The sequence below is a fragment of the Pelodiscus sinensis genome, chromosome 4 (assembly GCF_049634645.1).
Source record: "Pelodiscus sinensis isolate JC-2024 chromosome 4, ASM4963464v1, whole genome shotgun sequence".
In the NCBI taxonomy this organism is placed as follows: Eukaryota; Metazoa; Chordata; order Testudines; family Trionychidae; genus Pelodiscus; species Pelodiscus sinensis.
The window spans coordinates 120244341-120259115 of record NC_134714.1 but is presented as its reverse complement, the minus strand read 5'-3'; the positions used below and the strand labels follow the sequence as shown (position 1 = coordinate 120259115).

The window sequence follows — 14775 nt, the reverse complement described above, 5'->3', positions numbered from 1 at the left end:
ACTTCCCCCGCTCCCAGCACTGGGGGAGCTGCTGCAGGCTGGCGCACGAGAGGGCGACCCCTGCCTGCCTATGGGGGGGTGGAGTGAGGGCACCTGGCTTCAGCAGATACTGAGCATGCGCGGTACACGCCACGCTGTAAAGCCGGCAGGGGCGGCCCTGCTCGCGTCCCTTCCCTAGCTGTGGCCCGCGCCTAGGCCTGTTTGCTGTCGCCTCTAGTGTCATGGCAGCCACTACCTGGCTTTTCATTGGCTGTCTGCCCACCTAGACCCATCCAATGGCAGAGTTGGTTGCTGGGATGTGGGGAAAGGAAGAACGAGCTGTCTAGGCCCTGCCCCTTCCCTTTCGCCGCCAGGCCGTCGTAGTGAGCGCACGTCCTCGGGCCTAGCTCCCCTCGTTCAAGTAAGTGTGTGGGAACCCCCCCCCCATTTCTCCTCATGGGCGCGCCCGGAGCCCTTTTGCCCTTGCCGGGAGCGAGCGGGGGAACGGGGCTGGGCCGAGACCACGCGCAGCTGGCGGGGGTGGCGGAGGGCGGTAGGAGTGATGGCCGCCATGTGCTCAGCCGCGCCCGGCCTGGGCACCGGGGGAGGGGTTGGGATCCTAGCGAGGGGGGCTGCCCCGCGGGAAGGGGCGCCCCTGGGACTGAAGGGCTATAAAGGGGGGCTCCGCACGGAGCAGGGGGGGGCTGAGGGGAAGGGAGCGGCGGCGCCTCTTGGCACAGCCCCTGGGAGCCCGCACGGCTGAAGGGAGCCCCCCCCCCCCGGCTCGCTGACCCTTCCAGGAACGTGCCCGTCTGGCGTGGACCCCCCCTTCCCCGGCTTGCAGCTGGCACCCAGCGGGCTCCGTGCAGAAAGGTGCCGGTTCCTCCCCGATGTCCCTGCCAGTGGCCGGCAGTGCAGCTCGTGTGGGGCAGTGATGCTGCTGGTTACCGAATCTCTAACCCCGTTCCGGGCCCTAAAACAACCCTGTGTCTAAACTAGGGATGTAAAATCACGTTTAATTCCTTAACCGATTAAACGTGATGGTGGGTGGGGAGCTGCTCTCGCCCCCCACGGGTTAATCGTTCACATCCTAGTTCGGTTTCCTTCTTGACTGGTTGTTTGTGGGGGGGATACGTAGAGGGCCGGTGCTGTTAAGTAGAGCCTGCCATGTCTAAAAATTGAGACTCTGGTGGTGGTTGGCACTCGTAACCTGGGGTGACTAACAGCTTCTGTAAGGCCTTGAGCCAGCTAAATGTTATGTTTGTGGTTAACCCACCTGAACAGGTCAGGTGGGAGAGCTACTCTGGCCAGGTTGGGCGGGGATTGGGGGTTGCTCCAGACCAGCCAGGCGGCTGGGGACCTGATTAACCATTAACATCCCTAGTCTTCATGGGAGGGCAGAATGGGGAGGGGGGGTGTTTCCTTAACTTGAGGTAACATCCTAGGGAAGACAAGGTAATTTGCAGTTTTCATATAGCTTAGCAGTTAAAGACTGGGCTCCCTCATACTCATCTAACTTGTGAAAACTGCCTCCTCTTCATTAGGAACTTGTTAGCTTACTCAAGATCCTAAAAAACACACTTTTCTCTCTTGAGGACAGGGCTCCAAAGAGTTGGGAACGAGTCCCAGGCTTCTAAAATCTGTAACAATCTCCATGCTAAAGATCTTAATTTGTCTTTCAGAATGAGATACGTTGCAGCTTATCTTCTGGCTGTCCTTGGGGGCAATGACTCCCCCAATTCAAAGGACTTAAAGAAGATTCTCGACAGTGTAGGCATTGAGATGGATGATGAACGCATGAACAAGGTGACAGTGCAGTAACTGATAATATAATATCCAATTTGGAACCATTTATGTATTTGCTTAGCTACCAATCTTATTATTTCAAGGGCTATTTAAAAATATTTGTCTATTTGCAAGTATTGGGGGGGGGGGAATTTATGGTCTCAAGGGCAAATTGCCCAATAAGACACATTTGGGGTAACATTTTTGTAGCTCTTGGGCTATACAGATGTTTGACTAAACTTTACTGGACAGAGCTACTACAAGCTGTTTCTAACTGATAGGTAGGGGATATCCTGGAACGGACACAGCAACAATTACAGGTTGAACCTCTCTAGTCTGGCACCCTCAGGACCTGATGGGTGCTGAACCAGAGAATTTGCTGAAATATGGGAGGTCAATATTGTAGTGAGTGGGTCTTTTTATTTCTATTTCAGTGAGTGGAATAAATAGGACAGTACTTGCAATGCTGCTTAATGTATGATTACTGATAACTGTGCTTCTCAGCTCTCTTCATAGCTTAGTTACACAATTTGCTATATTGGCAAAAGGAAAGAAGTAAGCATGGTTTTAGCAGCATTACCAACACTTCAGGTGCTTGCTGGACTCTTAGAAGACATTTAGTGGTAAATTAGAGCTAAATAACACAGAACAGAGAGAGCCAAGACTGATGGCTGTGAACAAACTTCACAGGACATTGGGAAACATGGCCACACCCATGGTAATTGGACATCCAGCTAACTAAAATTGTGCTGGACTAGAGAACTTCAACCTGTACACTGCATACAACAGGCCTGTCTAATGGCTCTTATCAGAAATTGGTAGTTGCTGGTCAGTGGCTATCGCTGTCAGGAAAAAAATTCAGTGAGATAAAATGTTCAATTTGCAGTTATACACCACCTAAAAATAAATAAGTATAATTCTAATGGAGGTTTATACCTTTCTGGCAAAATACAGAATATAATAGCCATACTGCCTCCGACCAGTGGTCCATCCAGCCCTATATGCTGTCTTCTGACAGTGGCCATTGGCAGGTACTTCATAGGGAATGAACAGAATCATCAAGTGAGCCATCCACTGTTTCTCGTTCCCAGATTCTGGCAACATTATTGCACTACGTTCATGGAGTGCCAAGTGTACACGTGGCCTTTTCCATGAATAGGGCTTGTGTTAAGGGACATAAGTCAAATAGTCAGACATAGAATTTGAAGCCAGAAGAGACCACTGTATCCTCTAGTTGCACCTCCTGTATATCAAGTCCTTTGCTACAACCTGGCCACTAATACCTCCCAACCACTCACACACTAAACATAATTGCAATTAGACCAAAGTATTACAGCCCCCAGGAGATGAATTGTGTGCTGCAGGCAGAGCATAGGAGATGCGGAGTTGGACCAGTGCCTGAGGCCCTGGCAATGGCAGGGAAGTCAGTGAGACACTATACCATCTGAGTGCATCTAGGAAAACACAGCCAAGGTTCTGCAGGATTTATGTCAGCCTGGAGATCAGTGTTGAAACGCTGTGTAGAAGAGAAGGGCAACAAGTCACTAGGACCAGATGGCATTCACCCCAGAGTTCTGAATGAACTCAAATGTGAAATTGGGAACTACTAACTGGTTTGTAATAGAGATGATAGTATAAATGGTTAACTGATGGAGCTTGGGCTCATCAGTTAATCTTCACAGTATATCAGGCAGCAGCATGAGGGGGCAGTTTATAACCCATCCTTTAAATCGGGTTGGCAGTGTACAGCGTGCATGCCATAAGTGGCACAAAAGGGACCTGTGCTGGTGATGCAGCATTGTGCCCCCTGCAGAATTGGAACCAGCACCAGCTTCTTGTGGGTGGAGGAAGCCTTGAGGCTCTGTGCTGGATCCAGCTTGCAGGGAAGTGCATGTGTGCTGCTGCTCTCCTCACCACAGGAAAAGCCCGAGGGGAGCCCAGGGCAGGCGATCAAGCGGAGTGTGCAGTGGAGAGAGCCACTCCCCAGAGAGCAGTACAGCTCAGGGCAGGAGGGGTAAATCTTGGCACACCACTTGGGAAAGGTTGCTGACCCCTGCTTTAAATCATCTTCTGTACCAGATGAGTGAAAGATAGTTAATGTGTTGCCAATCTTTAAAAAAGGCTCTAGAGTTGATCCTGGCAATTATAGATGGGTAAGTCTAACTGGCAGACACATGAACATAATTTGTTTGGGGAAAAAGTAAAGTAAGCTGTCATGAAATAAGAGGGAAGGTCCTCTTATGGGTTTAACTGGTTAAAGGGTAGGAATAAATGTCTGTTTTCACAATGGAGAGAGGTGAGTAACTAGTAGTGTCTGCAGGGGTCCATACTGAAACCAGTCCTATTCAACATATTCATAAATGAACTGGAGAAAGGGGTAAACAGGTGACAAAATTTGCAAATGATACAAAACTGCTGAAGATAGTTAAGACCAAAGTAGACTGAAGAGTTACAAATGGATGTTACAAAAACAGGCAGCTAGGCAACAAAATGGCAGATGAATTTTAACATTGATAAATGCAAAGTAACGTATATTGGAAAATAGAACCCCAACTGTACTTACTCAGTGATGGGAACTGAATTTTTTGAAAAAAATCCACTCAATGTGCAGCAGCAGTGTTGTTTTTTTTTTTTTTTAAGGCAATCAGAATGTTAGGAATAATTTAAAGTGCTAGGGAGTATCTTATTGCCTTTATATAAATCCATGGTATCCCCACATCTTGAATGCCGTGTGATGTGGCAGCCTCATCTGAAAGATAATCTTGGCATTGGAAAAAGTTCAGAAAGGGGCAAAAAAAACGATTGAGGGTTTGGAACGGCTGCCATATGAGGAGAGAGAAACTGAGGATGTAATAGTTTATAAAATCATGTTTGATGTGGAGAAAGTAAATAAAAGTTATTTACTTGTACCTAGAACACAAGAACTGTGGGTTACCAAATGACCAAAGGTAGCAGACTTTAAACAAAGAAGTATTTCTTCACACAACACAGTCAACCTGTGGAACTCCTTGCCAGAGGATACTGTAAAGACCAGGACTTTAACAGGGTTCAAAAAAAGAACTAGATACATTTATGTAGGTTAGGTCCATCAATGGCTAATGGTGTCCCTAGCCTCTGTCAGAAGGTGGGACTAGGTGATGGGTAGGATCACTCAATGATTACCTGTTCTATTCATTCCTTCTGGGGCACCTGGCATTATCCAACCTGAAGAGTGGTTCTCTGCAGTCAGAATCTGTGCAGTACCATGATATAGTTCTGCTCTTACTCTGCTGTTTCAAATACACTTTTTATTGTCACTAAGGCCTTCATAAACTCACCTGGTTTTCACTGATCACCCCTTTCCCACAAAATTACATTGGAAATTTGTTCTTGTCGTCATTGAGTTACCTGTATTTGTTGACACTGACTGAGTCTTGCCCCAGTATAACTTAGAGGATTCTTCAAACATGCCTGTCAGAGTAAATAAACACGAACATAATTCACATATTGCATGCTTCACTTGAGCAGGAGATTAGTTGTTTGTTTAGATATGCCACTATCACTGAGCTGCAATGTACTTTGACATTACTGTTCCTATCTTTAGAATCTTGCCTCCATTGTTTACTTTGATTTGTGACTCTCCATTATCCCGCACAATGTTTTGGAGATGCTAGCACTGTTTTCCTATTTACATCTTTCCAGCCTGCACTCTTAACTTTGATAATAAAATAGAAGTTAGAATTTCCCATTCCAGTGAAAATTCCCATCAGTTGAGCTTTAGCATGTCAGAGTATGGAGTAAAATGGTACTTTATAGTGCTGATTCAGATCCAGTACTGCTGAGCATGCATATGGAAGGGATGCAGCAGCAGTTTCAAATGCAGGGCCAACAGCCAGTGTGCTCTGTTCCCACTGCCAGGGAGCCTCTTGCCACCCCACATTGCTGCCTCTATAATAGATAGCAGCATATCAGCCACTTCATGATGGAGGCAAGTTTTAAAACTGGCTTCCTGCACACTGTCCTTCCGGCTGCCCTTCACTGTTGCCTCTGATACAGGTGGCAGCAGCCCCTGTCTGTTGGGGAGAGGGGGCGGAGCTCTGTTAAAGGCAGCAGTGCAGTTGTGGGGAGGGGGGGAAGCTGTTCCTTGGAGCTGGGGGGAACACCTTCCCCTTGCTCTGTGTGTCTGTGTTGTAGGAAGCAGCAAGCGGCAGGAGAGAACAGTTGGGTCTGTGGAGCTGGCACGCATGGGGAGCCTGCTTGAAAGCTGGCTCCCTGTGCGTACTGGCTCCCGCCTGTCCCCCTCACCGCTGCTGCTTCTTTGTCAGGCAGCAGCGTCGGTGGAGAGGGGACAGATGGGAGCCAATACTTGCAGGGAGCTAGCTTTCAAGCAGGCTTCTCACAGGCACCAGCTCTCACTCTCCCCTCCTCCCTGTGATAGAGGCAGCAGGGTGGGGGAGTGTGTGTGGTAGACAAGATTGACCAGTAAGCCCAGGCTAATTGGTTAATTGTGTAGTTGTCTACATGTAACATCCCTATTCTTGATTGCTGCCAGCTTCCTGAAATCAGGAACTCATTGGGAATAAACTGAAATGAAAATATTTTCTGCAGTCAAAATCTGGTTTAATGCTTTAGTGAACTGATATTCCTAGTGCTTAGCCAATGGCTTCTCCCAGTTCAGGTGCTTGAATTTTTTAAAACTTTATCAGACATGTACTACTTAATGCAATTTTTGTAATATATTTAAAGATTTGAATAGATCATACATTTAAGTCTTATAGGTTGTCAATTTTAAGTTACATTTTTAATGACTGAGAAATAAGGCCAAGATGGAGTCTTACAAGCGGCTGGATAGGTGGTATTGCATAGAAACCTGATAGAATAACACTTAAACTACTTTATAAACTGCTTTGTCAAACAGTTTTTTTAATATGTGATCTATAATTCCCTTAGGTTATTAGTGAACTGAATGGAAAAAATATAGAAGATGTCATTGCTCAGGGTAAGTAAAAACTCACAGTGTTGGCATGGGGGGGGGGGTGACATTTATGATGGCTGCCTCTCTAATTCAGTCACTAATTTGAAGACCTTCAAGAGGGTTAAGAATTACCAGATTTCTTGTTTTGTTTTGTTTTTTTCCTTGTTAAATCAGACTTACTCTGGGGGGGCTCTTAATTAAGATACAAAATGAGGGTAACTGAATGTGATAGCTAATGCGTAGCGTCCATCCTGATTCCTGCAGGTTAGTGCCAGTACCTGCTAGGTTTCGCTTGTGGACCAGATCAAACTGGAAAATGCTCTTAAATATGAGTTTACAGTTAGTCTGCTCATAACAGAGTTTTCTGAACATGTTAGTAGGTGGGAGAATGAGCCAGATGTTAGCATTCTAAATTATAGTTGTGTTCTTGAACTTCCTTTCTTGGAGAAGTCACTTCACCATGAAGTAAATACTTTATTCACAAGCCTTCTGTTCTTTATTCCAGGGAGCCCTGGATATGATAAATCTTATTAAGCAGGATCCCTAAGTGGAAATCAGATTTATATTTGTTAATGTTGCACTGAAAATAAATTTAGAAAGGCACATGAATGTTCCACTATTGAGTATTTTACTGACTACATACACTGTGTCTACATAGCATGCTGATTAAAAAGCTTTGGGCTAATTGAAGTAATGATTTAATCCCCTTTCCTTCAAACACTTGAGCAGATGTGTAGTTTTACTTACTCACGTGCCTAAGAGCTCATAGGAACAGGCCTTAATGATTATCAGTACGTACAGCAGCTATTTGATACTTCTGTGATGGTTTCAATTGTCTGCTGATGGAACACTTTATTTTAGAAATACAGTAGAATAAGTTACAAACACCAGAACTGAAACCAGAAGTCAGACAGTGTCAGGAACCAAAAAAATCTCAAAGCCACACAAGATACTACTGTGTTCAATGTAAACTATTTAAAGGGTGGGGGAGAACCAGCATTTTTTCTTCATACAGGTTGCACCTCTAAAATCTGGGATTCTCTGGTCCGACATGACCATGGATCTTCCTGGATCAGTGTCCTGCTGCACTGCAGGGTGGCGGGGTCCTGGGAGCTGGCATGTGCTCAGTTGGGCTTTGAGGGGGCCAGAAGCTGTGCGCCTCATCTGGGCTACAAGGGTGGGGGACAGGGAACCAGCACATGGTTCAGCTGTGCTGTGGGGGCGAGGGGGAGTGCCATGACCTGGGCTGCAGGGTGAGCCCAGAAGCCGGCAGGGAAGGGGGACCTGAAATGACCTCCCCTGGTCCAGAAAAATCTTATTCAGGTCCTGAGGGTGTCGGACCAGGGAGGTCCAAACTGTAATAAATTTTCAAAGCAGTATTAAGATAAGGTTCAGTTGTAAACTTTTCAGAGAAGAACTATGTTTTGTTCAATGTTATGAACACTTCCAAGTTAGGGACAGTCTCCATTCCCAAGGTGTTTGAAACTTTGAGGTTTTATTTTATGTGGCTTCCTAGAATATCTGACATGATTATAAAACATGTTTATTTTGCAAATTATAGGAATCTGAAATACTAAGGAATTGTTTAGAAATTGATTCTTAGAAATTGAGTACATGCAAAATGACTGAGTAAGCAAACTTCGAAAGCAGAGGGAGTCTCCATATTCACAAGGGAAATAGCAGAGAGCTTACTTTCCAGTAACTGGAGACATTAAGTAGTAATGTTGACTAATCTCAAAGATCCTCTCTGTAATGTAATTCCTGCTGTGTTGGAGAGGCCTGTTTATTACAGTATTCCTTGTAACAGCTAAAAAGTCTTTTGGTCTCCTGCTATACGTGGGAATCTAATCGTACTCCCAAACAGTGCTTCGAAGTCCAGAAGCACAATTTGGTTAGCCTCCCTTGTCAGAGTTACTATGCTGTATCCAAATTATAACTGGGTAAATGTCTTTGACATTTCTCTTTCATTGGAGAATGGATTCATTTCACACATTCTGGTCAAATTTGCCAAATTGTTTCAATTTTGCAGAGATTTTTCAACTGAAAACATTTCCAAAATAGCAACATTTTGAACTTTAAAAAATCCAAACTTTTTTCCCACTTTTCAGTTCGCTGAAACAAAAATTGATTTAACCCTAAATATTTGTTTTCAATGGCCAGGAACCCTTAATTGACTATTCATACAGTTCTGATCCCGATCATGCTACATTGTAGACCATATAGAATAGAAAGGACCTAGCAGAGGTCATATTTGAAATGCTCTTCTTGAAGGTCACCTTCTTTCTCTTTATTTGGTAATGTTTGCCTGCTGTTGTCAGTCTTTTTAAAATGGATTTTGGGGGGATTTGTAGGCAAATAAAAAACTTTGCCCATGCTGCCAAGAACTATTGTCCACACCTGGTTGGTTGGTTGATTGGCTAATGGCCCAATGCTTCAGTCTTATACTCTAGAATCTTATTTTAGAATATGCTGTTTTTAAACAAACCAACCAAAGTATCTGGCACCTTGTTGTTCTTTGCAGGTGGCTAGTATAGGTTGTATAGGTTAATTTCAGAGGATCACTCACACTCACACTCACGGGTTACGCTCCGAACACCTGTTCGTAACTCGATTTGGTTGGAAATACTCTTAAATGTGCTGCCCATGCTGTTTGGAAAAACTTGACATACATGGTTCTCAACTCAAAAATACTGTAATGGAGTTAATGGGAGGTTGATCTTAAGTATGGATGGTGGTAAGTCAGTGTGTTCATAAGTTGGGGAGTGGCTGTATAAAAATGTTTTTCCTGCCAGGCAACAGAATGACATAATCCCACCCTCATGCGCTCTGATCTCATCATGCTCTCTGGCTGCAAAAGCCGCCAGAGGGGGTTGGCAAGCATGGGGTGCAGCCCATTAGTGTATTTTTTATTTTTCTCATTCATTTTGTCCTATCATAGACCTGTCTGTATGCCATATTGACTAAGTGCCTTCTTTCTACATAACTTTGGTTTTGCATGTTGGAAGTATTTGTAGGGCCAAAGCTTAATTACTGTTCCCTGTCCTTTTCACCCTTACAGGTCATGGCAAACTCGCCAGCATGCCAGTTGGTGGAGCTGTAGCCGTCTCAGCTGCTGCAGGTTCTGCTGCTCCTGCTGCTAGCACTGCTCCTGCTGCTGGTGAGTATACTTGTATAGTGCATAGAAACTAAGGGGAAAATAGAGGGACTCCATTTTATACATTAATCTTAGTGCCTTAATCCCATCATTTAAATTTAGGATACTTTTTACTGTTCTTTGGTGGCTTGTTATTAACTAACCTGGTTTTAATGCTAAAGGCTATCTCTGAGCTGTACCAGGGAATGAACTGTTAAGATGGTATGCATAGAAGATGCCACCAGTAAGTGGTGTTCACAGTTGATTGCTCCTCACCTTCATTAATTTGTTCTGAAAGGGGTGTATGTATTCATGAGGAGAGCACGTTTTGGGATTTCCTCATACTCGCAATGTCCAAAATGTACTGTAAATAATCCCAGATGAGAGTGAACATTGTTTACATTTCTTCTCTCTGCAGCTGAGGAGAAGAAAGAAGAGAAGAAAGAGGAGTCTGAGGAATCGGATGATGACATGGGATTTGGCCTATTTGACTAAACTTTGCTACAGAAGTTATTAAATCTTTTTGTTTAAAATGGATTTTGCAGGGGGTTTTTTTTGGCTATAATAATCCTACTGCCATTGGAACTTTTTTCTCATCTAAGAACAGTGATCTGGAATTGGGCTTTGTTTAAAGGAAAACAAATGTTAACTAGCCTCGTTGATTCTGCAGGTGAAGCTATTGAGACTTATGCTCCTAAATCACTTAGACACAATTGAAAATCCACCCTGACTTACCTAAATGTGCACTTGGTGCTAAATCATGTTGTGAAACCCAATGGAAAGGAAATCAGAATTAGCTTGTAAATTCTACTGCATCTCCTCAAAGTTTACTCTCATAAATGACTACATTCTGTTAAATGGCCAAAACTGCCCAGGTTTCTTTGCCAAATTAGTTCTTATTCATATTGCCTACAATGCTGTCAGTAACACGTTCTGTCAGGATTTCACTTTCTTCTCCAAAAGCAGCACTCAACTTCATCAAACTTGCAAACCCACAATCTTAAATCACTTCACAGCTTTGATATCAATTATATTAGCAGTTCTTAACAGTGGTCCATGACCCCATTTTAATGGAATCACCAGAATTGGCCTGGATTTGCTGGGCTGCAGAGACTCAAGCATCAGTCTCCTTCTGGTCGTGTGTGTTGTCGTGTTCTCCCCCCCCCCCCCCCCCCCCCAAAAAAAAAAGAACCCCTGATGGATCAACAGAATGACTTGCATTCCATGTGTTTGGGAAATTACTGTGGCTAATAACTACTGAAGTGATGTATGGTCTTGTGTTGGTCTTGTGTTGTCTGCATATCAGTGTAGGCCCTGAGAAAGTGGTGTTAAGGCAAGCTGTATCCAAAACAGGTGAAACCCTCAATCAGTCTCTGGATAGATTTAAGATGTGCAGCACCACGGATCTTGTTGCACAAGAGAGTGAAAGCAGAGTTGACAGTTGTAAATATCAGTTTGAAAAACTGTCTTGTGTATAATTGGGGGAAAAAAGCTGATTGGGGCTGTAGACTCTACCTGACTTTTTTATACAGATTGAACCTCTCTAGTTCTGCACCCTTGGATTCTGACCGGTGCCAAACCAGAGAATTTGCCAAACTGCATCAGGTCAACATTGTCTAGCAGTCTTAGCAACACTTCTAGTGCTTATTGGACTCTTAGAAGACATTTGGAGTAAATTAGAGCTAAATAACATCACAGAGCACTGAGAGTCAGGACTAGCGGTGGCTGTAAATGAATTTTATGGGATTGTGGGAAACTTGGCCATACCTATGATAAATGGACATCCAGCTAACTAAAATCATGCTGGACTAGAGAGTGCTGGATTAGAGGTTCAATCTGTAGCCTCTGGAAGGCTAGCTAGTCTTCAGGTTGATTACTTGACTCAAATTGGCTAACCTCTCCCTCAGTTGAAGGAGATGATATTCTCTTCCAGTTGTTCCCCTATAATCACTATTGGCTTGATGGTTCAGAGAACAGTCAGCAAGTTCTAATCCACACATCAGCTGAGGGCTGCACTTGATCCTTCTGCGTGGTAGGGAAATGAAAGAGCTGAGCCCTATTAACATACTGAAAGCACAGCGATCCCCACCTCAGCCAACACAAGGGAATCTTGCAGCACTCTTTGGTAGGGTCCCACCAGTGATCTGAGAACCCTTAAATAAAAGACTGGTACCACTGTTAGTCCCCAACTCAATCTGTACCACCTCATAATGGCATGAAAGGCATCTGGGAGTTCTAAGAATGTCAGGGTCACAATACAATTGTGGTCCAGTGCCAGAAGATACCTGCTGCTATAATGAGCTGGTCTGTTCCATGGCCTCACTGGTACCCAAGTTGACAAGTGTCCAAGACTACTGAGACCACCTGATTGTCACCATCTGTTCAAATAATTGTAACCAGAAAAAGCAGAGTGATTACTCACCTCACTGAGTCTCCATGGCACTCAGTCTACCACTTTGAGCTGTGTTCTGCACAACTGGCCTTACTCCCATTCTCCCCTCCTGCTATTGTTGTTCCCTAGGCCTGGCGTTGTCAACCCAACCTGAAGTGTTGTCCACCTACCATCTCCTTCAAATACCCTCTGAAAATGCACCATTTCTGCTAAACCTTGTGCCTCTATTTCGTCTTGGAATGAGAAGTCTCAGGTTTGTGTTTTAAAACCACCAACCGATTACATCACAGCCCTTTGTGATAAATAAATCACTTGGGCTACGTCTACACTCGTGGCATCTTGCACAAGAACCCTTGTGCAGAAAGTCTTGTGCAAGAATGTTCACACTGCCATGTGCACACTGTACTTTTGCGCAAGAGCTCCTATGGCAGTGTGGCTGCTCTCTTGTGCAAGAAAGCTCTGATGGCCATTTTAGCCATAGGGCTTTCTTGCGCAAGAAATCCCTGCCGAGCGTCCACACTGCCCTCTTGCGCAAGAGCTCCTGTGCAAGAGGGCTTACACCTGTTAAAAAGGAGCATAGCTCTTGCACAAGAAGCCCCTCTTACCATGCTGTACTGTAAATTTCCTTGCGCAAGAGCGGGTGGGCAGTGTACATACTCTGTGGATTCTTGTGCAAGAACGGCCATACTTGCGCAAGAAGCCGCGAGTGTAGACATAGCCTTGGTGTTTTGTGTCTGCAGCATCTTGCTACTCTGGTAAACTTCTGGGAGCAGAGACCACATCTCTGTTCTGAGCATACAGGTTGAACATCTGATCCGGCTGCATCATGATGTTGCTGGAACAGAGCCCTAGCTGTGAGGAGGGACAGATGTTGCCAGCAGCTGGGAGCGAAATTGGTCTGGTGGATCAACACCTCACAGAGCCAGTGGCCGAGGGATAGGGAGCCCAGCTGGCAGCCTGTGGAGCCAGCAGGCTGGGAGTGGAACCCTACTGGTGGGCTGGAAGCCTGAGCAGGTCCAGCAGGAGGAAGAAGCCCTGCCAGCTGGAACGGGGCTGGCACTGGGACCGGTGTCCAGTGGTAGAGGAGCCCTACCAGCAGCCTACCAGAGCCCCACTGGCTGTAGCAAGGCTGGTAGCAGACCTCCCGGCAGCCAGAGCAGGGCTAGTGGCCAGGGACATCAGAGCCTGGCTGGCAGCCAGAGTGTAGCCAGCAACTGAGGCAATCTGAGCCGGTGACAGCGGAGCCCCATTGGCTGAAGTGAGGCTGGCAGCGGAGCCCCCAGCAGCTTAGGTTTGTGGGCCTGCAGGCAGGCTTAGAGGCAGGGCGTTGGCTGGAGCTGGCAGCCCTGGGGAGCTCAGAAGCCTACCCTCCCTGGTCCAGCAAACTCCCTTGTTCGGGACCACTTGAGTCCGGTGGGGTATACCTAGACTATGCTAGACTTTTGAAAGAGGATATGCAAATTTCATGGGAATTTGCATATCCTCTTTTGAGCTCTCTTTCAAAAATGACACTCTTGAAAGTGAAAGTAATTAAGACGCGGTTTTGTTGGCGAACCCTCCCGTTTGCCGACAAGCCGCATTAAAAAAAAAAATGAGGTTTAAGGAAAAGTGGCTTGTTGACAAACAGGAGGGTTTGCTGACAAAACCGTGTCTTAATTACTTTCATTTTTGAAAGTGAGCTTGAAAGAAGATATGCAAATTCCCAGAGAATTTGCATATCCTCTTTTGAAAGTCTAGCATCGTCTAGATATGCCCGAGGGTGCCAGACCATGGAGGTCCAACCTGTACCACATTCATTAAATATTGCATTGGTGGAGTTCCCAGAATTCCCTCAAGGTGGCAATGCACTTTAATAACAATCCAAGAGGCTTACAGAAGGAAGTGGAGTTATGTATGTTTTAAGCAATTAGTTATTCCGGAAGTTTTCATGTCTTTCACAATTCAGTAGCAAACCATCCAGTCTGGCCTGCAAAATAAAAGTCCTCTAAACAAGGAAACAAAGTACTTCCATCTATTCTCTCCAACTCCCAGTTTGTTGGGTTGCCACTGAACTGGTTTATAATGAGACTCTGTATCTAGAAATCTCTATTAGAGCTTTCTCTAATTCACTGGGACAAATTAATCAATGGTGTAACTCCATTGACTTCAGCAGGCATCTACCACTGAGCAATTTGGCTCATTGCTTTATCTCTAGAGACATTGTTCTATATTTTCATTGTAGCTTCCTTCTTCACAATCATGATGCATCTTGCATGAATCATAAAAAATGTGAAAAGATAAGGCTTGTTCCTACTGAAACCATAGGGAAGGCCTAGAGAGTTGTGGTATATTGTATACACCATACTCTAAAGAGATCCCTTTCTCTAATGTATTCCAATATCAGATTTTATACAAAGCTATTGACATCAACAATATTGGGAAAGGAAGCAGATCCCAATCTTTATCCTGGAGGTTGTGGTGGTAACTGATTGCCATAACAATAGCTAGAGAAGGAAAGTGATCTGCTAATAAAGTTGGTCTTGAGAGAAGGAA

General features: G+C 44.9%; 1 protein-coding gene and 1 non-coding gene across 2 annotated transcripts; both read left to right on the top strand.

Moving 5' to 3' along the window:
* The first annotated feature begins 247 nt into the window (after window positions 1-247).
* RPLP2 (ribosomal protein lateral stalk subunit P2) lies at window positions 248-10388 on the top strand. Its single transcript, XM_075928255.1, has 5 exons — window positions 248-400; window positions 1662-1785; window positions 6694-6742; window positions 9777-9875; window positions 10270-10388. Exons 2-5 carry the CDS (start codon window positions 1663-1665, stop codon window positions 10344-10346), a joined length of 348 nt encoding a protein of 115 aa, XP_075784370.1. The 5' UTR covers window positions 248-400; window position 1662; the 3' UTR covers window positions 10347-10388.
* LOC112544443 (small nucleolar RNA SNORA52) lies at window positions 6961-7092 on the top strand. Its single transcript, XR_003087769.1, has one exon. It is a non-coding gene; the product is annotated as a small nucleolar RNA SNORA52 (small nucleolar RNA).
* Window positions 10389-14775: the final 4387 nt, after the last annotated feature.

Bases quoted from the DNA above. Each gene is read 5' to 3' on its own strand.
- RPLP2 (XM_075928255.1), top strand. From the start codon at position 1,663: ATGAGATACGTTGCAGCTTATCTTCTGGCTGTCCTTGGGGGCAATGAC. The intron at 1,786-6,693 runs GTGACAGTGCAG...TAATTCCCTTAG, and splicing joins ATGATGAACGCATGAACAAG to GTTATTAGTGAACTGAATGG. The intron at 9,876-10,269 runs GTGAGTATACTT...TTCTCTCTGCAG, and splicing joins TAGCACTGCTCCTGCTGCTG to CTGAGGAGAAGAAAGAAGAG.